The sequence below is a fragment of the Marmota monax genome, unplaced genomic scaffold (assembly GCF_021218885.2).
Source record: "Marmota monax isolate L192 unplaced genomic scaffold, Marmota_monax_Labrador192_F-V1.1 WCK01_AAM20220418_F8-fsc00163, whole genome shotgun sequence".
Taxonomy (NCBI): Eukaryota; Metazoa; Chordata; class Mammalia; order Rodentia; family Sciuridae; genus Marmota; species Marmota monax.
In genome coordinates, this window is record NW_026693660.1 from 598,660 (window position 1) to 624,479 (window position 25,820).

The 25,820-nt window shown below is 37.5% G+C and overlaps 1 protein-coding gene across 2 annotated transcripts in view; it reads right to left on the reverse strand.

Annotated features, from left to right (window-relative positions):
* Nucleotides 1-25,820, reverse strand: part of LOC124103263 (chromatin remodeling regulator CECR2) — a 147,121-nt gene that overhangs the window by 30,436 nt on the left and 90,865 nt on the right. For both annotated transcript variants that reach the window (XM_046459778.2, XM_046459777.2), the window contains exons 2-4: nucleotides 17,476-17,570; nucleotides 2,165-2,348; nucleotides 71-210 (exon numbers count right to left, since the gene is read on the reverse strand). In XM_046459778.2, the coding sequence (XP_046315734.1) occupies nucleotides 71-210; nucleotides 2,165-2,348; nucleotides 17,476-17,570 (419 nt within the window). The remainder of the gene's footprint in view (nucleotides 1-70; nucleotides 211-2,164; nucleotides 2,349-17,475; nucleotides 17,571-25,820) is intronic.

Below are 25,820 nucleotides of genomic sequence, written 5' to 3' on the forward strand. Positions count from 1 at the left end.
GTACTGATGTAGGATTCTGATGCACTTAATTTTAACTGCAGCTGTCACACCCTGACATTAAAGACTGTACCTGCTCAAGGAGAGTTCGCCATTGGACTTCCCTTGTACTGGGTCCTCTTTGTACATTCGTGTTCCATAAAAATACCAGTAGAGGGCCCCAGAATTGTCTTCCCCCAGAGGTTCCACACGGAGACTGTCTGCATCCAGGCCCTAGACCCAAAAGGAATTGGGAGTTTGGGAAAATGAATAAAATAAAAATAGGAAAAAACTAAAGTGATTCAAAATTCAACTTTAGCCTCGTATTTTAAAATAACCAAGTATCATATTTATTTTTTGATCAAGACAGACGAAAGAGAGACAGAATGGGAAGGGACTACCTTCTTTGAAGAACAAGATATGCAAATATCTCAAATGTTCCCTACCCTCACCACTGCTCCCATTTCACCAAAAAAAGCTATCCTGCTGAAGGGCATCTAGGTTGGTTCCACAGTTTAGCTATTGTGCTGCTATAAACATTAATATGGCTGTGTTACTGTAGTATACTGTTTTTAAGTCCTTTGGGTATAGATGGAGGAGAGGGATAGTTGGGTCAAATGGTGGTTCCATTCCCAGCTTTCCAAGGAATCTCCATAATGCTTTTCATATTGGCTGCACCAGTTTGCAGACCCACCAGCAGTGTATGGGTTTGCCTTTTCCCACACATCCTCACCAACACTTATTATTTGGAGTGAGATAAAATCTTAAAAGTAGATTTGATTTCCATTTCTCCAATTGCTAGTGATGATGAACATTTTCTCATATTTGTTGATTGATCGTATATTATCTTCGGACAAGTGTGTGTTCAGGTCCTTGGCCCATTTATTGTGTTATTTGGGTTTTTTTGGTGTTTAACTTTGAGTTCTTTATATACACTAGAGAAGAGTGCTCTATCTGATGTGTGAGGGGTAAAGATTTGCTCCCAAGATGTAGGCTTTCTATATTACTCAGCAATAAGAGAATACAATCATGGCATTTGCAGGTAAATGGATGGAGTTAGAGAAGATAATGCTAACTGAAGTTAGCTAGTCCCAAAAACCAAATGCCGAATATTTTCTCTGATACCAGGAGGCTGATTCATAGTGGGATAGGGAGGGGGATCATGGGAAGAATAGAAGAACTCTAGATAGTGAAGAGGGAGGGGTTGGAGGAGAAGTTATGATGGTCATATGAAGACACAAATTGGTGTGAATATACTTTGTACACAACCAGAGATATGAAAAATTGTGTTCTGTATATGTATTAAGAATTGTAATGCATTCTGCTGTCATATATATATAATTAAAAAAAATAGTTCTGGTGAATGTTTTTTTTAATTTGGTTTAGAGGTGTTATTCTCATTTTACAACTAAGTAGTGTTAAAGATGTTTCAAAGGTTTTGTCTTTTGTGATACTCTACCATAGCTCTATCATTACCCACAGCCACCCCTTCCTCACTTATTGCTGTGCCTGATCCATACTGGCCTTCCCAGAACTGCTGAGGTCCTCATCAAAGAGTGCACTGGATTACATGATGATTCTTTTTTTTAAAAAAAATAATAATTATTATTTTAATTGTAGTTGGACACAATACCTTTATTTTATTTATTTTTATGTGGTGCTGAGGATTGAACCCCAGGCCTTGCACATGCTAGTGAGCCTTCTATCGCTGAGCCATAACCCCAGCCCTACATGATGATTCTTAGGAGTCCATCCTCAAAGCTGGTGTGTGTATAGGGGATAAACTTCACTAGCAAAACTAGTTTCAAGTTCCAGAGTTTTCAATAGGTATTTTAATTATGCTCAAATTTAGACCTTGGGAAATAAAATTCAGTGGTCAAATTAGTTACAGTATGAATAAGTGCCTCTTTTTGGTCCTGACTCAGCTGGGATAAAGTGCATGGAAAGAAGCACAAAACCCAACTAGAAATTAAATCAAAACAACACACTGCCATATAGATAACGCAGCTTCTGTTCCTTTGGCTACAGGGTCATGGTTGTGTTCACAGTGTCACTGTCAATTAAGAGCATACAGACAAGCCACCCAAGCCAAACTCTGGCATCTCGTATTAGCTTTAGTTTCATGTCCTGACTAAATTCCTCACTGCTGTTTTTAATTGCTCTAGAGAAAGGACTGCCAGTGAAGCACCTTGAGGAGGTCAAAGACATCATCTGCATCTAGCCGATAATCACAGAGCCGGTGCAGGATCTCCACACGGGTGCGAAGAGGCAAGTCCTGGAAACTGGCTTCTCTCAGAGGATTGGGTTTCCCTTCTTCGAGCTCCCATCGGTAGTTGATGATGTCCTCCAGGTAGCTGTGGAATGTCTGAGGCCTAACCAAACAGCCCCAGACATGAAAATGCATTAATATAAAACAGATGATGGGTAGAAACAGGGAGAGAGAGGTGAGTTTGATAGCTGATAAATTTATGAAAGGTTCTGAAAGGAACTATGAGGACCTCAATGAAGCTATATGTACTAGACCCTCTATAAGTTTAGTCAAATTTAAAAGAAGATAAAAACGTTGAGAGAGTTTTTCACAGAATAAGTTGTTTTCCTTTAAACCAGACAGCACATTCTGGTCAAATAGGTAAAAGTTTTATATTATCAAAGATATAAATGTGAAGTGGAGGACAGTCGCATACTTTGCTCATATAATTAAAGAGACTCTATGAAAATTATTTAGTTCAAAATTGGATCCATCCCACAGACTGGCACAAAAAATAATCACAGAGTCTGCCCAACTATTTAAGGTTAAGATACCAAAATTTGAAACTGGCTTATGGCAGAACATGAGGAGCTACTCTAATATGCAACTATATTATATTCTCCCTCTCCCTTTTAAGAGATGAGGTCTCCCTTTGTTGACCAGGCAGGCCTCAAATTCCTGGCTTAAACCTCCTGAGTATCTGGGACTATGGGAGTACTTAACTTCTAAAACCAAATATATTTACTTTTTAGTTGTAGGTAGACACACAATATCTTTATTTCATGTGCTCAGGATTGAACCCAATGCCTCATGTGTGTTAGGCGAGCACTTGACCACTGAACCACAACTCCAGCTCAAATGCTTAATTTTTTTTAACATTTATTTTTTAGAAGTACTTGGAGACAATACCTTTATTTTGTTTATTTATTTTTATGTGGTGCTGAGGATTGAAGCCAGTCGCATGTGCTAGACAAGCGCTCTAAAGCTGACCCACAATCTCAGCCCCTCAAATGCTTAATTTTCTTAATATTTAATTTTTTAGGTGGACACAATATCTTTATGTGGTGCTGAGAATCAAATCCAGTGCCTCACTCATGCTAGGCAAGCACGCTACCACTTGAGCCACATCCCCAGCCCCTCAAATGCTTAATTAAAAAAAAAATTATTTATTTGTAGATGAACACACAGTATCTTTTATTTATTTTTATGCGGTGTTCTCAGTTCTCTCAAGGCATCTCCATACCACTGAAATTAGTCTGAGGCTGCTTTGAATATGTTGAAGGGGCATTCCTTGGAATGCCCAGATACTAGGGCCAGGACCTCAGAAGGATCCCAGCCCTTTTTAAATATTGTATTTACAGACAGGGTCTTGCTGCATTGTTTAGGGCTTAAATTGCTGAAGCTGGCTTTGAAAAGGAGACCCTCCTGCCTCAGCCTCCCCAGAAGCTAGGATTACAGGCTGTCACACTTGGCTGATGTGTAACTTTGTTTCTTCCTAAAGGGTAAAGAGGAATGAGGCCCTATCAGTTATCATTAAATTTTAAGAAGAGTCATACCCATGTTGACTTACAACTATGATAGTTACATCTGTAACCCTTATTGCCATGTGTGGTTCAGAAGCACAAGCCAGCCAGTCCCACAATATGTCTGAACAGTGTGGTTCTCTGTGCCATCAATCTGTCTGGAAGCCCTTACCTGACTCAAGAATTGCATGCTTTACAAGGCTTTCCTACAGCTCTATTATCCTACTCAGTTTCAATTACACCATGTTTGTTCTAAGTTCTCTTGAGGCATCTCCATACAACCTTAACCAAATGGTACTGAGGGCTCACAATGCAAGATAATTCAGATCTTGTACAGATAAACCTTCTCATATAAATCTACTTAAAGATGGGGGAGGGGGACTTTTGAAGGTAAATGTACTGGACAGAGTAAACTCACACCAAAGGCTCCTTTCCACTCCTGGCTCTTAACCCTTTGTAGGAAATAAAACCATATACTCTCAACCCTAGAAAAACACCAACACAAACCAAATTTTGCATATCTTTCAGATTTTGCTATTTAAAGGAAGAAGAGGGTGGTAGCAATGTACTCCCCAAATTAACTGTGTGAACTAAAATTCAGTTCTAGAGTTTACATTACCTGGAACATTCATTGATTAACTCATCCATTCAGCTCAGAGCAATTCCCTCTTAATGACTTAAATACCTCCCATCTTTATGAAAAAATCCTTAATTAAAAGAAAAATTATTTGAATATGGTAACGAGGATATCAAACCAATGAAGTTTGAACACAATAAGATCAACATTCCCTGTTGTCTGACAAAAACTCCAAACACTCAATGACCAATTTTCTCATTCATTTTCCATCCTAAAAAAAATAGCAGGAAAGACAACTGGTTGTTTTTTTAATAAAATATTTATTTTTTAGTTTTAGGTGAACACAATATCTTCATTTTATTTCAATGTGCTGCTAAGAATCGAACCCAGTGTCACACGCATGCTAGGCGAGTGTGCAACCACTTGGGCCACATCCCCAGCCCCACAACTGGTTATTGTTTAGTATCATGTGAAGAAGAAGATGATACTGGGTAGTAATTACCTCTCTGTTCCTTAGAGATTGAGAGATAGAGGATGAAAATAAGGATGAGTCAACTTTCAGCATTAGGCATTCATTTCTTAGAACCCCAACAGAGAGCCTCAGCCTGCTCCAGACAGAACAAGCTTCTACTGGTGAGCCATGATGGCATGACTAGGTGCTGGGTTTTCACACAAGTCTCAGCTGGCTGGAACTGGCAGAACTTGTGACTAGGCAGGGCAACAGATTTTATTATCTGCAACCTGTTTTGGAAGATCACAGATGAAGAGTTCTCTGAGGCAAGCAAAGGACACAAAGGACAAAAAGGGACAAAAATCCTTAGTCTCCCTGCAAAGGAATAATTAAGGCATGGCATCATGCTTAGTATACAATGTAAATGAAAAATAAAATCACATTCTCCTATTTGCTGTGCAATCTGCAAAGCAAAGGAAGCACATGCACACATAGTTAAGTCACAGTTAATACAAGTCCTAGACTGAAATAAACATCCCAGTTCTAGTAAAACAACAAAAGGCTCTATAAGAAAATTTAAAGGGTGGCGGCATAGTTTATTGGTAGAACTCATGCTTAGTATGCGCAGGGTCCTGAATTTAATCCTGTGCACCAGAAAAACGAACAAACAAACAAACAAAAAAACTGATAAAGCGGGCTGGGGTTGTGGCTCAGCAGTAGAACACTCGCCTAGCATGTGTGAGGCCCTGAGTTCAATCCTCAGCACCACATAAAAATAAATAAAGGTATTGTGTCCAACTACAACTAAAAAATAAATATTAAAAAAAAAAACTGATTAAGCATTTATTCTTCAAGAGCATAAAATGACCCAGGCCAAAATAATTAAAATAACAGTTTTTCAATAGGGCCATATGGTAGCATCACATCCAACATACCTAAAATTAACAATATAGTCAAGATACTAAAGTATGGTTACTCTTCCAGGCATGGTGGCAAATGCCTATAATTCCAATAACCTGGGAGGCTGAAGCAGGATCTCAACTTTGAAGGCAGCCTCAGCAACTTAGTTCAAAAGAGAATGAAGGCTCTACAGTGGTAGAGTAACCCTGGACTCAGTCACAGGTACGGAGGGGTGGTGGTGGGAATCATAACTATTTCAAATTAAAGGAATATCTTATTAAGTGAAAATCAACACAAAACATATTCTCTACTTGAGAAACATGTTTGTAATACAAATTTTACATGTGTTTATGAATGTTTATGTTGGGTAGTCAAAGAAACCCAACATGCAATAACTTTGAAAAGATAAAATGTAATAGAGGCTAGATGGAACCCTAAACACTATTTGTGTAAAGTAGAAAGTCAGAAGTGAAAGTTTTTCTTTGTGAAGAGGTACAATAAAAATTTTGGATAGCTTCTGATAATTTAAGGGTGCATACTATAAGCCCTACACATATACACAAACACAGAAACCAATAAAAGAAAAAATCATGTAGCGCAACAAGAAGCATTATAGAACAGAGGAATGAATAAACATTAGGAAGCACAAAGAAAGATGCGATGCTCTTCATCAGTAATCAATTGGGAAATGTAGTTCAAAAAGATGGCAAAGAGATACTACTACTACACACACACATTATAATAGTGACATCAAAAAGACAGTAACTGCTGACCAGGTTGTGAACCAATTAGAAACCCCCAAACACTGCTGGTGGGAATAAAAACTGGTTAGGCTGCTTTGGAAAATTTGACACATTACTAAAGTTACAGTTACCATATCATGTAGCTACTTTGAGATAACTGAAAACATACATCCAAAAACCAGTAAACAAAGATTTAAATCAGCCTACTTCTTGAAGTCAAAAAATGGAAACTGCACAATGTCCCTCAACTGATGAAGAAATAAAATGCATATTCACAATTTATTAGGCTATGAAAAGGAATAAAATAATAATTTATACTATAACGTGGATGAAAATTGGAAACATCATGCTGAGAGAAAGAATCCTGACACAAAAGGCCACTTCCTGTATGATTCCACTTCTAAGAGATACCTAAATGCTGGGTAGGGTGCAGCATGCCTGTATAATCCTAGTGAGCCAGGAAGCCAAGGCAAGAGGATGGCAAATTCAGGGCCAAACTTGGTAACTTAGTGAGACCCGGTCTCAAAATTAAAAGGTCAGGGGATGTAGTTCAGTGATAAAAGTGCCCTGGATTCAAACTGCAGTACAGAAAGGACGGGGGTAGGGGCCACCTAAAATAGTGAGATGTATAAAAGCAGCAAGCAGAATAGTGACACTAGAATTGCAGGGTTAGGGGAAATCAGGAGTGAAGAGACTTCGAATGGGTATGAGACATCTTTGTGCGGGTGATAAACATGTTCTGTAATTAGTAGTATGGACACACATTTTATGAATTTATTCAAAATCAATGAAGTGTATACTCAATCTCAGAAGAACAAATGGGAAAATAATAACACTGAAACCCACATTAAACAAATTGGATTAAACATTCCAAACAAAAGGCAGAAATCAACTACAGGTCATCTATAAAATGTAATTTAAATACAACAAGGATTAAAAGATAGAAAATTATATACTAGGCAGAGTGGCTTGGAAAATGAATAGGCACTGGGGATATAGCTTCGTGGTAGAGCAATTGCCAAGAATGTCTATTAAGTTGGTGGATGAGTTGGAGGCCACCCAGAGCAACACAGTCACACACACCACCACTACCACTACAGCCCCGCCCCCCAGTGGTGGAGGCTGATTTGAAAAAAGTATTACATAATAGTAAATTAATGAACCATTTCACCAAGAATATAACAAAGTTATCATCTAAAGAAACAATTCTCAATCACATGCTGAGAGTTTAATATCTCCTCATTAATGAGCTAGACAAAAGAATCAATAAGGACACATATCAACAATACTAATAACCTGAACTAATCGATCTTTTCAAAATACTACACAGAAAAGGTCCAGAACACATATTCTTTTCAAGTATATTATGAAACATTCACCAAGATAACCACATGCTGGGAATAAGTCTCAATAAGCTTCAATGGACTAAAATATTACTGAATATATTATCTGAAAACATGGAATTAGAAATCATTAAGATATCTAGAAGTTAAGTAATACATTTTTTTTAGAATCACGGAGAAATAAATTAGAACATGTCTGTGAAAAATAATGAAGACAAAAAGAAAACTTTTTCCCAGGGATATTTGTAACGTTAAATGCCTGTATTTTAAGATAAAATAAACCTCAAAACATAGGGGGAAAAAAAGCACAACTTAAAGCCAAAGTAAATAAAAGTAATCAGGAGAAAAAAAAATTATTAAAATAGAAAGCAGAGTCAGGTGCAGTGGTGCATACCTGTAAACCTAGCTCTCTGGGAGGCTGAGACAGGAGGGATCCCAAGTTTCAGGCCAGTCTCAGCAACTTAGCAAGAAAAAAGAGTGAAAAACAAACAAAAAATATTATGCAAAAAAGTATAAAAGTAGACAACACTTATCAAAAAATGATGTAAGAAACAAATCACCTGAATACCTTTAATCTACTTAAGAAAGTAAACAATAATTACAAATATAAAAGTTGGCCCAAAGAAAATGACACGTGGGATGGACAGAGTGGGGCACATCTATAATCCCAGCAGCTCAGGAGGCTGAATCAGTTTGAGTTCAAGGTCAGCTTCAGCAAGGCCCTAAACAATTTCATGAGACCCTGTCTCAAAATATAAAAAAAGACTGGTCAGGGGTTAAGCATCCATGGGTTCAAAAGAAAAAAAAAATGACAAGTGCAAATGGGTTTCACTAGTGAATTATTTCAAAGATTCAAGGAAACCTTTGAAAGAAATTACACAAACTGTCAGAAATCAGTGGAGGAAACATTTCTAAATCCATTCCAAGGATTAACAAAAAACAAACAAGTAATATTCCTCAAAAACTTAAATGCAAATTGAAATCAGTGCTATATAAAAGAAAAACACATTATCATACTTAATGGCTAAAGACTCAATGCTTTCTTGCTAAGATTAGGAACAATACTATATCACAAATCAGCAAGTGCAAGTTGGTCATGGAGGCAAGTAATTCCAGTGACTCAGGAGGCTAAGGCAAGAGGATCATCAAATTCTAGACCAACCTCAGCAAATTTAGCAAGGCCCTAAGGAACTTACTGAGATCCTATCTCAAAATAATAAGGCAAAATGGTTAAATGCCCCTGGGTTCAATCCCAGGTGCCACCCCCCTCCAAAATAAATAAATAAATAAATAAAAGCCAGTGAAGAACAAGTAGTTCAAGATATATAGAAAGGAAGAAGCAAACCTGTTTTATTTGCAGGCTGCATAAAAAAAATCCTCAAGAATCTATAACAAAACCAGTAGATCTACAAAGCAAGATTGTGGGAATAAGGTCAATACATGTAAATAATTGTATTTTATAAATAACAGCAAAAAAGAGCTAGCAAATAAAGCAATTCAACTGGGCTGGGGTTGTGGCTCAGCAATAGAATGCTCGCCTTGCACATGTGAGGCCCTGGGTTCGATCCTTAGCACAATATAAAAATAAGCAGATAAAATAAAGTTATTGTGAGTCCAATTACAACTAAAAAATATTCTATAAAACCAATTCAACTGACAGTGCTATTTAAAAATATAAAATACTATATAAATAAAAAGATGTCCAATATCTTTATGGTGAAAACTACAAAATACTGCCAAAATAAAAGACAAATGGAAGGCTAGGGATATAGCTCACTTGGTAGAGTGCTTGCCTCCCATGGACAAGGCGCTGGGCTCAATCCCCAGCACCACAAAAAAAAAAAAAAAAAAAAAAGGAAGAAAGAGAGAGAGAGAGAGAAAGAGAGAAATGGACAGACTCATATCACACTCAAGGATTGCAAAAATAAATTATTTAAGCCATCCATTCTTCTAGCAAGCTTCTTGGGAAGAAGAAATTTACAAGCTGATTTAAAAATTTAAATGAAAATGCAAAGGATTTAGAATAGCCAGAATGACAAAAAAAAGCACTAGAATAAAGTTGGTGACCTTACCCTACCCAATTTCAAGAAAGCCAGATACTATGAACAAGGATAAAACATACATGTCAATAGCAAGACCAACACAGACAACATATATATGTAAGAAATGACCCTCCAACCCACAATGACTTCATACCATGGACAAGCAATACTCCGAAGTGCATCAAGATGTGTACAACCCTGAAACTAAAAATTCTATAAGAAAACATGGGGTTGTGGATTGGTGGTAGAGTGCTTGCCTTGCAAACGTGGGGCACTGGGTTCAATCCTCAGCACCGCATAAATAGATAGACGGATAGACAGATAGATAAAATAAAATAGATAGATAGATAAAGGTGCTGTGTCCATCTACAACTAAAAATTAAAAGAAGAAAACACAGGGAAAAAAAATCTTTGTGATATTGAGGTATACACTGATTTCTTAGGAAAAAGGAAACAAATATGAAATACATGGAAGAAACTGGTAAAATGAACTTCAACTAAACCAAATGTCTGCTTTCTCAAAACCCATAAATGGAAAAGTAAGCTACATGCCAGGACAAAAATATTTACAATGCACTGTATGTCTGACAAAGGACTCATGTCTAGAATATATAATGATTTCTTACTAAGGTAAGCACTTCTAATGATGAATTGATGAAAACAATTCACAAAGATGTATGATTGGGCATATGAATGAATGTTCAACATTACTAGTCATTGGGAAATACAAATTAAAACCACAATGAGTTATCACCTTAAACATAATGCTGGAAAATAGTTTGTAAAATAGTTTGGCAGTTTCTTAAAGATAAGCATACTCATACCATATGACTAGGTAATTCCCAAGAGAAATGAAACCACATGCTCACACAAACATTTGTGTGGAAATCTCCACAGCAGCTTTATTCATAATTGCACCAGATTAAAACCAAATAAAATGTCCATTAACAACTGAACAGATAAATTGCAGTGTACTTCTCACTGGGTGCAATATAACCCCTCACTCTCCCAAAAGAGAACAACTGATATAAACAGCAATCCAAAAGAACATCACCTATACATTAGGCTGTCTTAAAGGACTTAAAAAGAATTAGAGAGCTAGTTAAAATTTAACAAAAGGTGGTAAAAATGAAGATAATGGTAGCCCAAAACAGACGCTTGGATGGGGAAGGGTTGAATGCAAAGAGATATTTCTGCATTCTAGCTCATTTTAAATACCTAAAAAAAATAGCTGACTTGAAGTTTAATTTCAAGAAGATCCAGAAGACAAAAGTATGAAGTGTTAGAATGTTACTGGCACTGAGCACAGTGGCGCAAGCCTGTAATCCCAGAGACTAAAGCAGGAAGATTAGAAGTTCAAGGCCAGCTTCAGCAATTAAGACACTATTCTAAATAAAAAGGGCTGGGATTCAGCTCAGTGGTAGCATATCCCTTGGTTCAACCTTCTCAGTACAAGGGGGGAAAAAATCAAAACTCATGTTTAAGTTTTGTACTGGGGGCAGGACCTCTAAAAATAAAAGAAAAAAACCCCAGGTGTCATGATGGTGCATACCAGTAATCCCAGCAGCTCAGGAAGCTGAGGCAGGAGGATCACAAGTTGAAAGCCAGCCTCAGCAAACTTAATGTGGCCCTAGGCAACTCAATGAGACCCTGTCTCTAAATAAAATTTTAAAAAGGGCTAGGGATGCAGCTCAGAGGTTAAGTATACCCCTGGATTCAATCCCCAGTACCAAAGAAAGAAAGAAGAAAAAAGAAGGAAGGAGGGAGAGAGGGAGGGAACAAACAAGTGATACCTTACTAGTGGTACTTCAAGTATGTATGGCCCTGGACCACCAGCAGCTGCATTACCCACAACTTATAAAGCATGCATATATGGTGATGGGTCCAGCAAAGTTTTAACATGATGATATGGGTAAAAGATGATATGGATGTTCCCTATATTCCAAGAATATTCCCTTTAAATGCCAACACTTGAGCTCTTCCATTAATGTTACTCTTTCTCTGCTTAGCAGGTATAGTCACTGCTCTAGACTGTGTTAACCATCACATTGATTATCTTCATAGATTTTCCAAATATATGTAATCCTCATTTGCTTTTCTTTATTTCACATTTACAAAAAACAAATCACTGGTATGAATACTTATTTTATTCGCTCAACCTCATTTTTGTGGCCTCATTTACCTATGGTAGTGTACACAGCTATAAGAAGGCTGCCCTTGGCTCTGAGGTGCCAGTATAGTCAAGTGTGCGGACTTTCCCAGAATGGGTCTGAATCCACCAAAACAAGGAGAGTCTTTAGACGTCCTGAGAGTGACAATCACAGGAGTCATGTCCTATTGCTTAAAGGTAGGTCCTGCCATACTCAAGGAGAGGGTAGGCCCAGAGATCCTCTTCAAACCACCACAACCATTAAAATACCACTTGAGTAGCTTTGTTTTGTTTTTCTTTAGATTTGTTTGGAGGAGGGTTTATGTGGGCAGTGGGTGGCTATGAATCAAACCCAGGACCTTGCAAACACTCTACCACTGAGTCACATCCCCACAACACTTTTAACCAGAAAATGAACACATACTTTTCAACTCAGATTTTATTCTGAATGTCTCTACAGCACCACAGATTCCTAAATAAAACAAATACAATCCAGTTAAATCAAAGTTTTCTTACTGAATCCTACTGTAGTATTCAGAAAATGTTTAGATGTATGTGAGACTCAACAGAGTACAATGGAAGACAAGAAACAGGAGTCAGATGACTTGGATACTTGTGCCAGTTTTGTTTCCCTTAGTTTCCTTGGGTAAAAAATTAACTTATACTAGATGACAGTGAAGGTTCCTTTCATGTCAAAGATGCTAATTCTGACCTGCAGATTAATTCAAAAGGAGAAAACCATTTTTCAGCAGAGGTCCCTGAATATAATTCAGAGGAGTCCATGAACTTGGCAGGGAAATATTATTTCTTACTTTCATAAAGCTACACATGATGTTCACATTTCTTTCAATTATGAATGCAGGAAAACAACCCAGAGTAATTTTATTAGTACCTATGTATTTTGCACCAGGAGATACTGATATCATATTATAGATACTGTAGATATTCAAAGTATCATTTATGTTCAATACTCAAAGAGAGTAATCTTGAGAAATTGTAGATGTTCTGCCAGAGCAGGTAATTTTTTTAAAAAAATATTTTTAGTTGTTGATGGACCTTTATTCATTTATTAATTTATATGTGGTGCTGAGAATCAAACCCAGCTCTTCACAAATGCCAGGGCAAGTGTTCTACCACTGAGCCACAAACTCAGCCCCAGAGTATGTAATTTAATCAATTAAGTAACTCTTCATAATGTCAAGACTTTTATTCTGTAACACTCCATTATTTTACTGTATAACGGTGTTCTACTGTAATTCTAATTTTGTGATTTCAAAACATTATTTTTAGATGGGTTTCATCATTTTCATTAGAGTGCCAAAGAAGAACAAATCATTAAAAAGAGCTAAACAATCTTGTCTTCAAGGAAAATCTTTTGGTATTCTTTTTAGAGCATGTGAGTTGTGGTTAAGGGCTAAAGGTCTACGGACCAAATCTACCTTACTGTCAATTAAAGGCTATGCAACTGTAAGCAATTAATCTCACAATAAATCTTTATTGGGTGGGTGAGGGAGAACTTTCTATTATGAGCTTGCTATATGGATTAAATGAGAGTTCCTGAAAATCCTTCAGAGCAAGGCCTTAACACAGCATCATGTTGTTCTCTAAAAAGCAAAAATCCCAGTTTGGAGAGATCAGTTCAAATAGGGGTTCCATATTCCAGTTTCTAGATTGAGTTAATGAAAACAGAATAATAACCCATTTAATTTCACAAAAAATAGAGGCCTACCAACTGACCCGGGGATCAAAATTTGGCCTGTGAAGAATAGTTTTTTTTAAAACAGCCTGTGAAGAATAGTTTTTGTTATTTTTAATGGTTGAGGGGGAAAAATTCCGAAGAAACACAGGATTTTTTAATTCTTATGTGGTGTTGAGGATTGAACGGAGTGCCTCACATGTGCTAGGCAAGAGCTCTATTACTTAGCTAGAGCTTCAGTGTCGCTTATCAGTCAAAATAGTTGTTTCATACTATAATGACAGAGATAAGCAGCTGTGACACATCATATGACTCACACAGAAAAGGTTTCCTGGCACACTCTGAAACCTGCAAACTGTGATTACAATTCATGTATACGGCTCTGGAGTCAACATCTCCAGAACCAAAAATATAAAATAAAAGTGCAAATTACAAAGGCTAAAGAGACTTGGAATCAATGCCTACTTTATATTCTGCCTTGGTAGAAACTAATGCCAGTTTCTAAACATTATAATGTATACTTTATCAAGAATGTTCTAAGGTATTCTGTACTCCTGAATTAGATAATTTAATCCTCATTGTAACTTTTCTGGGCATTGTTATAATCCTTTTTACATATGAGACAAGTTATACACAAAGAGATTAAGAAACTTACTTAGCTCCCTGTTTATAGGTTAAGTCCTACAGCCAAAAAAGCAAGCATTCACTTATCCAAATTCTCTTTCTTTAGAATGAGATGAAAGTAAACTTCAGAGAATACTACATATGTATGCATTCACTAATTACACTTGAGTCACCAAGGGTGAAGCAAAATAACTATCACTTTAGATAATTCTCCTCAGTGGAAAGAATAAAATCTATAGAAATGTTCTTTATTCTGGAGGTTCCATTACACAGATATAGGTTGTGGCTCAGTGGTAGAACACTTGCCTAGCATGTGAGAGGCACTGGGTTCGATTCTCAGCACCCCATGTAAATAAATAAAAGAATGATTCATTGACAACTTAAAAATTACTTTTTAAAAAAAGTCAGTAATCAAACAAAAGTAGATAACTAATACAGCACAAAACACACATGACGATTAACACTGCAAAGGACAGACGGAGAAAAAAAAATCAACAACATAATTAAATAAATAAGGTTAACAAGTGATATATAGCATATTCTACATTTCAAAATGTCAATGTGATTGTACACTCCCACTCCTGGTACTGGAGGCTGAACCCAAGGGCACCATGCTATTGAGCTATATCCCTTGCCCCTTCTATTTTTTTTTTTTTTATTTTGAGGCAAAGTCTTATTAAGTTGCAAAGGCTAGCCATGAACTTGTGGTCCTCCTGCCTAAGTCTCCCGGGAAGCTTAGATTATATTCCATCATGCCCGGTTTGATACACACACACACACACACTTTTTTTTGAGAGAGAGAGAGATTTTTCATCTTTCTTTATATGTGGTGCTGAGGATCGAACCCGGGCCGCACGAATGCCAGGCAAGCGCGCTACAGCTTGAGCCACATCCCTAGCCCTGATTATATTTTTTTAGTTGTCAATGGATTTTTATTCTGTTTATTTAAATGTGGTGCTGAGAACTGAACCCAGTGCCTCATGTTAGGCAAGCCCTCTATCACTGAGCCACTATCCCAGTCCCGGTTATACTCTTAATGGCAACAATTAATTAACAGTCTATTTACAAGACTGTGTCAGTCCTAAATTAATAAAGCTGTGACTTTTTACTGAGTGATATTAAAGGCTTGAATAAAAAACCAATCTTGCTGGGCAAAGAGGCACATGCCTGTAATCCCAGCCAAGGCAGGAGGGTCTAGAGTTCAAAGCCAGCCTCAGCAAAAGCAAGGTGCTAAGCAACTCAGTGAGACTCTGTCTCTAAATAAAATACAAAAAAGGGTTGGGGATGTAGCTCAGTGGTGTAGTGCTCAATCCCCAGTACCAAAAAAACCCCACAATCTCAATATTGTAAAGATGCCATTTTGCCCAAATTTCCTCATAGGCTTATTAGATTTTAATCAGAATAAGAGGATTACAGAATTTCTTATAGAACATGACAAAAATTGTGTAATCTTTATCTGGAAAGAACTAACAAGCAGGATTAGGTAAAAACAATTTTAAACAAAAGCACAATTAGAGAGACCAGCCCCATCATGAAGACTATACCATAAGAGCCTGTATGGGAAGGCACAGAGCACTTTCTCACACCAAGTTTTATGTTCTGAAGATACACCATATTTTGCTAAACCTTTATCCCAGTAATTGTGTAATCTGCAATTATATAATAATTTCTGTAATTATTAGTGGAGTATTCCACCCCTACTGCAGCACAAAAATGTAAGCTTCAAGAAAGTGTTTTCCAGGACCCACTGGCAGGCATATAGATAGTGAGCCATGTCCAGAGGTAATGAGTATTATGCAATCAGATACTCTCACACACTGATGGCTCAAGGATGAAAAGAACTATCACTGTGTTGGGCAGCCTGGCAATTAGTTACAAAATCTTAAGTGGGCATTTCTTCTGAGTGACTATACACTTTCAGAAACTTATACTGAGGAGATAAGTTGTTTCACCTAATAGATTTTATATAAGGCTACCCATTATAATGTGTTTTCCACAATTAAAAGCTAGACCTAATATGTCTACTTACAGGTTGGATCTGACAATGACATTTAGAGAAAAGTTGTTTATATAAAAAGTGGTTGCTATAGTGAAAGAAATTCCAGCAAAGAAACTGATTTATACACAGAGTATGAATACAGCTACATTCTAAAGACAATCAGAAACTCCCAAATCTTTGTCCTAAATAAAAAATGGAAGAATACACTATAATACACTTTATCTATCTTATTTTAATTAGTATTTATAAATACAACCTAAGTCTTCCATGGGGTAAAGTTGTTATATTTATGAATCCAGGAAGCAGTAACTCTTGTAAGGAGTACTGAGAAAAATGACATTTCGTCTCTCTTTCTCACCTTGTGAGAAATCTATTGCAGATTAATATAATTAACATAGATTCCCAGCCTTAACAGGTTACATTCATTACAGCAAAAATATCTGAGATATCATCTTTGACAGTCTGAAAAATACCAGCCATTAACAATCCCTAAATGACAACAGAGAGCCAAGAGACTGGGAAATCCACTAGGCCTAGCCTTTTTAAAAAAAAGTTTGTCCTATAGTTCTGTGTAGAAATGTAGCAAAAAGTGCAATTGTTGGGATCAAAACAAAGGGATAATCCCTATAGCCATAGCTAGCCAGGAGGTTGAGGCAGAAGATCACATGAGTCCAAGGGTTCTAGACCAGCCAGAGCGTAAGCCCCCAGACCCCCTTCTCAATAGCAAAAAGCAAAACAAAACAGGATGGCTCTTAATATTAGGAAGCTCCTATATTTTATCTGTGTAGGCAGATAAAATATGTTCCAAATCTCTATATATCTAGAAGGCACTGGAGTGCTGTTTACTTGGCAGCATAAGCGTAAGCGAGCTCAGAGGTCAAGTAAATTACACTACTACCACCAGTTATGTGAACAACAGAAGAAATACAAACAACAGAAATGTTGTTAGGCAATGTTTTACCAATATTACAAACCAAAATCAGAATAAGGCAAATACAACAGAAAGAAATTCTACACTCAAGTATGTTAGGTGGTTTAACCATGTGTAAAAGATTAGTAAAAGTAAGATAAAACTAGAATTCATCTGTATATACTCAAGCCTACACTGTTATATACTAGCTAATGATGGATTCTGGAAACATCATCAAGACTTATTAATTAGTTCCCTCTTCAAGAAATACTTAGTAAGACCAGGATTACTCACGTGATATCCCTGCGTTGATAGCAGCCCTGAAGCAGACAGGCAATCAGGTCACTGATAAACTCCACGTCATCTCTGTGAAGGGCTGCCTCTAACTCCTGAAGAAAAGGGGGGAGGGGGGAAGAGATATCAAATACAGAGATCAAAATCCACCTGCCCCTTCCTACCACCGACATCACAGATCCCAATCAACAGAATGGTCAATGGAGCAATAAGGCTTACTATAAATCAATTCTGCCCTTCTTTCCATATTATTACTAAAAGAGCAACGGGAGTTTTAGCTTTCTGGTTTCCCGTGGGAGTTATTTCTCTCACTGATCCTTACCAGGTTCCATTCCTTTACCTGTGTACTGGAAGAAATATGCATACTTCGTTTTTACTTTTTATTTATTTCTATGTGGTGCTGAGGATCCAACCCAGCACATGCTAGGCAAGCGCTCTATCACTGAGCTACAACTGCAGCCCCTGCACACTGAGGATCATGTAATTGATTACAAAGTATTCCTCATTTATTAAACAGTTTTAATAGATAAACTACTTGCAACAATTTTAAAGAACCACTGTATTTAGAGGAAAGGGGCCAGGGGGAAGGGAGGAGGAGAAAGAAAGGGAAAATATAGGAGAATGACACTGACTAAATTATATTATCAAGTGCATGTATAAATGTCACAATGAATTCCACTGTTATGTATAATTATAATGCACCAATAAAAATATGGGGAAAAGAAAGAACCACTGTATTCTGAACTAAACAGCACTGGGAGGAAGCAATATGACAATTTTTATTGTGAGTACACTTATACCTACATGAGATTGCTAGAACCAAGATTAATCTTACATCATCTGGAGAGAAATGAGGTAATTTCTGTTGATGGTCTAATGCTAGGTAAGATGTAGTTGCTTTCCTTGGGTTCAGGTTGATACTGTTGAAGACTTCGCTATCTCAGCACAGTAGTATAAATAAGATTAGTTAAAAGGGCCACTGGACAAAAAGTAGCAGTGGGAATCTTAAGGGGCTTCTATTTCTCATCAGCCTCCCAAAATACACATTTTCTGAGGGGACGTAATACATTGTAAGTCACCTTAGAACATATACAACTGCATTCTTTCAACCAGGATGCTCTCCACCTTCCTCATACAACCATTTCATAGGAAGTCTGTGTATAGCTGACTAGGTCATAACCAGATCTATAATCCACAGAAAAACCAAACTTTCAATAATGTTATTAATGGTTCTGAAAGTATTGAATACAACTTCTGATATAAACACCAATTATATGATAGTGAATTAAAGACAATAATCTGTTTCTAGTATCAAAATAAAAGTTCTTAATTTACTGAACTATTCCATTTGTTAATTTTTCTTTAAAAAATCCCTCAAGTTTAGAAATCCTCATTCCAGGGGCTGGGGATGTGGCTCAAGCGGTAGGGCACTCGTCTGGCATGCGTGCGGCCCGGGTTCGATCCTCAGCACCACGTACAAACAAAGATGTTGTGTCCGCCGAAAAAAAACTAAAAATAAATAAATAAATTCTCTCTCTCTCTCTCTCTTCTCTCTCCCTCTCCTCTCTCTTTAAAAAAAAAAAGAAATCCTCATTCCAAAAACTTCACAGCATAAAACAATTGCTAAGTGTACTAATTGACACAAGCTATAAAATACGCTGAATACTTCAAGTGTAAAGGAAGATGCCCTGCACTGCCTTGACAGCTCATGTAGATGATACTCAAAATACAAAGACAGGGGCCAGGGATATAGCTTCATTGGCAAACTGCTTGCTAGCATGGCTTTCTTCTGTAGCACTGCAAAAACAAAACAAACAAACGAATGAAACCCCCCCCTCCTCACACACACCCAAAGATAAGGTTCACCAAGCTGAAAAGATTTTGCTTGTCTTAAATATAAACTTGGAAATTGCTAGCACATTTATGGCAATGGTTCTTGCGTTAGCTTATTAACTGCGGCAGATTTCTTTTCTACATTCTAATTAGTGGTAATCCACATAAATAAGAAATCCTGGGGCTGGGGATATAGCTCAGTTTGTAGAGTGCTTGCCTCTACAATCCCCAGCACCACCCCCCAAAAAGAAAGAAAGAAATCAACAAAAGATAACAAGCATCTAAGCTATAATTAGTCAGAATTCAGTCATCATCAACTATTTACTGGGGCCCCACCCAGTTTAGATAGGAAAGATAAAGTGAGAGATCCAGTGATACAAAAAATAAAAACAAAGTCATTATACTATGAGGTACAGAAAAGGTGCCATGGGTGCTAGAGAGTTGAGAAGAAGAAAACTGCTTCTGGTTGTGGGAAGCCTGAGCAATTTCATGAAGATGGAGTGACTTGAGGTGGGAAAACTGTGACACAATGTTGAGACTGAACAAATCAGATGAAGGGAAGGACAGGATAGAAGGCACCAGGAGGGTGTTAGGTTTGGTTTAACTATTCCATAGGTCATGTGAAAGGGAAGTAATGCAAGCAAGATGGACAGAGGATAATGAGTAGTGGGCTAATGGATTTGGCCTTTCTTTGGAAGACAATGGAAACCCACTAGCTTATTTTTATAGAGGAGAGGCACAGGGAGACTAATTTAGCTGAAGTGTACACAAGATGAATTCCAGCAGCAGCTAGTGGGAGGTGAGATGTCAGCACAGGCAACAGTTCAGGAAAAAGCTTCTGAAGGACTCACTGAACAAGAAAACAAGCAGGAGGGAGAAACAGGCAATCAAAATCCGAGAGAAATAAATGAGACCAAGGCAAGGGAAGATTCAAACAGCTCATATTTTCAGTCTGGTCACTGGGCAAGACTCCAAAGTAAACAGCAATTATAACAGAAGCTAAGTCCTTGAAGCAAAAAGCCCCAGGCCACCCTGTTTGACAGGTAAGTCAGAATGCAGGAGCTGAAAGGTAAATTACAGATCATATTTCATCCCTCTCAATTTAAAGATAAAGAAATGAGGTCCAGAAAGGTTAACTGACTTGCCCAAGGGCGCTCAGCAAATCAGTGATGGAGTCAAAGTCAGGTCACCCAGAAGCCAGGTCACTGGATGCCTTGTTCCTCCCACAAAAAGCTGGTTCCCACTGAATAACATTCTCTCTTCTAGAAAAGCCTGATGGCTTCAAAAATTTCACTAATCCCTGCAGACACAAACTCTGCTAAGTCTTCACATTTACCTTTCTCTTACCAATCCCTTCCCTGTGCCAAACCATACTGTGGTCCTTCACATGGAATACTTTTAATTTACAACATCTTCCAAGCTGAGTTCCACTCTGCTGTTTTTTCAGCCATGATGCTATCACTGCAGTATCTACATACAGTTACACACTGCTTTATGGGTCCCTGTCCCAGACCTTTCTCCACCAGGATGAATTAAAAGCACAATATGATTCTTGAATGAAGGTGTTGTGGGTGGCACTAACTGATACCAAATTAAATGATAATGAAGGCCACACTGGGAGGGCATTACTGATTGACACTTAGAAATCACTTCTGTGGTAAGCAATTAAGAACACAAATTCTATAAAACAATCAATACAGAGTAGAATGCAAAAATCTACATTACATTTTTTAGCTGAAGTGAGATTTCTAAGAAATCTAATTCCCTTTCTCTTCCATCTCTGACTTCTGCCTATAGATATCCTCTTCTGGCTTCCTCTCCCTAGCACTGTCACTGTTATCAGAAGTAGATTCTAGCTGGAATATTGTCTTCTGTCTTCACAAGCTGCTTATGGGAAAGAAACAGCCCTGTTTGCGTCTCTGTGGTCCTATGCATAACAAAGAATTTAGCAAACAGTATGAAGAATATGGCAAATAATTCACCCAAAACATAGCTCACTCACTATATGCTGAACACTAGGAATATGAAGGTGAATAAGAGGAAAGAGGGAGACAGAAGGAGGATTGGAGAAAAGAAGAAAGAAAAAGAAAAAATTCCAAGTGTGCGTAAGGCAGAAACAACAAAAAAAGTGCTAAAATATAAGCCCAGAATGGGGAAATTTCTCCCCCTCTTTTTGTGTTCACTGCTGTCTCCTCAGCAGCTAAAATAGTACCTCATGGTAGCTATTTCTTGGCTGGATAATTAGCAAATAATTATAAGACACTATGATAAATACTATATTAAATATACCAAGTGATATGGAGACAAAGAGGAAAATGCAGGGTGAGTCTTTGCCTGAGAGGTTAAAACTGGCACAGAACCCTTAAGAGAAGAGTAACAGGTAGTGAGAAAGAGCTGGTTCACGGCATGAGTGGGAAGTACCAAGTGCTTCCCAAAGTGCAGATGGTGCCAAGAGTGTTTGATGAGGATGGCTATTCCTTGAAAACCACAGCAAAGCGTGGACTTTACTCCTCTATGCAATTGAGCGTGAAGGGGGAGAGTGACATGACCAGGTTTCTCTCTGTCTCAGGATAGTAGTCTGAGAACAGTGCGCAGGAATGACCAGGAAGAATACTGGAGGTGGGCACCATGGGGCAGCAACACTAACACATTGAAGAACCTCAGGCCCCACAACTGACTTATGCAAATTGGAACCAGTTAACAAGAGTCCCATGATTCCTACGCATATATAATTTGGAAGGTGCATCTACAGGATATGCCATTCATTTGGAAGATAATAGGTCAGAGTCAGCTAGCTGTAAAGCAGCTGTGAGAACAGAGAAAGACATGAAGACGTGTGAAGTCTGGTTTTTAATGAACAAAAGAAACATAATACCAACAGAAATGGAAAAAAAAAACAGAGCTTCAGAATGTTATAGGTAAATAAAATGTACTGAAATAAGATAATCTGCAAATCAACTTAATTTCTGCAATAAAGACTCTGAATTAAATCTTTACATTGTAACTCCCAACATAAGCAAATGCCCCTTGTTTTCCTAAAAACGTTACATTATTTTATGATTATGTCATGCAGAGGAGTTCAGTTGTGGAAATCTGTAGAATTCAGAGTTCATGCCTCTAGCTCTAAATCCTGTTGAGATGTGCCAGGTGTAGTGGTGCACACCTATAATCCCAGCATCTTGGGAGGCTGAGGCAGGAGGATCTCGAATTTAAAGACAGCTTCAGCAGTTTAGCAAGACCCTAAACAACGTAGTGATACATTGTCAAAAAAATAAAATAAAATAAAAATGGCTGGGGATGTGGCTCAGTGGTTAAGCACCCCTGGAGGTATATAGGCAAACCACTCAACAATCTACTTTATATACAAGATTAGAGGGGGAAGGAAGAGAAGAAAGTGGGTAGTACTAAGGATTGAAATAGAGAAAACTACGTTTCGTTCATTTTTTGAATGTGTCAAAATGAGTCCCACTAATTGATTATGATTATAAAGCATTTAAGAAACACAAGATTAATTGTCACTGGTGGGAAGAGTGGGTCACGTCCACCTTAAAGAACTAAGTCACCAGCCACGGTGGTACATGAATGCCTGTGACTTTGAAGGCTGAAGCAAAAGGATCACAAACTCAAAAGTCATCCTCAGCAACTTATCAAGAAAGACATAGCCTCAAAACAAAAAGAAAACAACAACAACAACAAAAACCCAGGATCTCTGGGCTCAATCCCTAATACTAAAAGAATAATGTCTTTCTAACCATGAATCTATTTAGAATTCAGTGATAATATAAATTCACATAAAATTCTGCTGAGAATGCTCTACAAATAGTATCAACTACATATGTCCTTTCATTACTGTCCCCCCCTCCAAAAGTTCCCAAATAGAATTTCAGACTATTAGAGCTAATGAGGACCTTCAATAACAAGATAAAAACTAAGATTTATAAAAGTTAAGACTTTCAGAGCTAAAAGGTAAACTGTGTTTAAAACCAAATTTTATTTAAATATAAATTATGGACTTTGAAACTCAAAATTAAGAACAGCTTGCTAACCTTACATAATAGAAATCAAAGTTAGTAAATCAAATGCAATTAAACTGTTTCTTTCCAAGTCTAAAAACTGTTTATCTTAAAGTATATGCCCACAGAAGTACAGAATAGAACACTGGTAATCAGAGGTGTGAGGAAGGTTGGTCACTGGGTACCAAGTTAGATAAAAGGAACAAGTTCAGGTGTTCTATTGTAAGCAGGGTTAACTACAGTTAACAATAACTGGTATTTCAAAATAGCTAGTAGATTCACTACAGTGTGGCTCAATGTTAGAGCACACACTTTTAGCATGTGCAAAGGGTTCAATTTCCTGCATGGGGTGGCAAATTTATAGTCTTAGCTTAAAAGCTAACACAGCCCAGGTGAAGTGGAGCATGCCTACAATCCCAGCGTCTCAGGAGGCTGAGGCAAAAGAATCGCAAGTTCAAAGCCAGTCTCAGCAACAGTGAGGCACTAAGTTACTCAGTGTTGGGGGTGTGGATCAGTGGTTGAATGCCCCTGACTTCAATTCCACAGTACCAAAACCAAAAACCAAAAAGGCTAACACAGCAGTCAGAGAAAACAATATTTTAACAATTGGATTCTGAGTATTTTACACAAACAATAAATATCTGAGGTGATGGATATACTGATTAACAGATTTTGATCATATACAACATATACACATGTATCTAAATATTACATTGTGGGCTAGGGTTGTGGCTTGGTGGAAGTGTGCTTGCCATGCATGTGGGCACTGGGTTTGATCCTCAGCACCACATAAATAAAGGTGTTGTGTCCATCTACAACTAAAAAAATTGTTTTAAAAGCCACACTGTATCTTCTAAATCAGTATTTTATAAGCCAAAAACAATAAGGGGTTGGGGGTTCAGCTCAGTGGTAGAGTGCTTGCCTACCATGTATGTGCAAGGCCCTGGGTTTGATCCCTAGTACCACAAAAAAATAAATTAATTAAAAATAAAACTTTTTAAAACATATGCTCATTGGTTGAATTAATAATTTGTACATCAAATCTTCATTTATTTATTAGATCTGAGGTAGTCTTTTAAGTTGTATCTGGATTTTTTAAAAAATTCTCATAAGCAGTGGGAGAGAGGAGACTGGGTGACAGAAAAGCACAAAAGAGCCATACTAGTGACATTATAATTGCTATTTAGAAACAGTTTTCACAGATAATTATTTTTTATATTACTTTTTAAAATACTTTCCAGTTGTCAATGGACCTTTATTTCATTTATGTAAACTCTGTGCTGAGAATCGAACCTAGGGCTTCACACATGCTAGGCAAGTGCTCTACAACTGAGCCACAACCCCAGCCCAATTTTATTACTTTTAAATGAATAAAACAAAGCACTTGAGACCAATGATGAAAACTGTCCACCAAGGATTATGATTAATAAAATCTGTTAGCCTGAGATATAAAACATAAAAGAGAAGGAAAAATATGTTTTACCATGTTTTTTGCCTGTCTTAGTAACCAGGCTTCACTGCCGATTCTGCTTTTCTTGGTATTATTAGCAAAAACTGGGAGCGAACATCCCAAGCTCAGTAAGAAATACTTACTACCTTGTTGTTCAACCAACTGTGGAAGGTAAGTTAAATGGGTATGGTAACAGACTTTTCCCCAGTAAACCTAGGTTTGCTTTATCAAGCAAAACCATGACCTAGTAAGTTAGCAAATGGGCAAAGTTATTATAAGTGTACAGTCAAAAATGCTGGAGAAGCCTGGGGCTGTGGCTCAATGGTAGCGCACTTGCCTGGCATGTGTAAACTGGATTCAATTCTCAGCACCACATATAAATAAATAAAATAAAGGTAAAGGACTATCAACAACTTAAAAAAAAAAAATTAAAAAAAAAAATGCTGGAGAACTGAAGAGGCCTAAATTGTCTCTCAAATGACCCAAGCATTGAGAGGCATTCTTGATATTCCAACCTCTTTCCCCTGCCTACCATTTACCAACTCTACCATCCCTGGGATACACTAACTCATAAAGTCGGTTTAAAAAAAAAAAAAAAGTTTGAGTTTTAAAGCCCCCCACCCCCCCAAAAAAAAACCTGGGGCTTGAACACAGAAGCATTCTGCCACTAAGCTACACCCTCAGCCCTATTTATTTTGAGACATAGTAAAATGTGATCCTCCTGCCTCAGCCTCCCAAGTTGCTGAGACTGCATGTGTGAACCACTGTGCCTGGCTCAAAATTCACTTTAAAGTATTATTCTATATGATATTTTAACATATTATAAGCTATGTGGAAAAGCCACCAAAAAATATACAAGCCCAAGCTAACTTCTGATGTGTCAGTGAAAGTTTCCTCTCTAGCTAGAGCTCATCAGAATCTAAAACTTAGAATCATTATAACTTATTATAACCCAGAGCAGGTAATGAAGCTCAAACAGCTAAGATGCTTCTCTTTTCTCCTTAGTTAACTGTATCTGTATGTACCAAATGGGTGAGCAAAGTTATAGT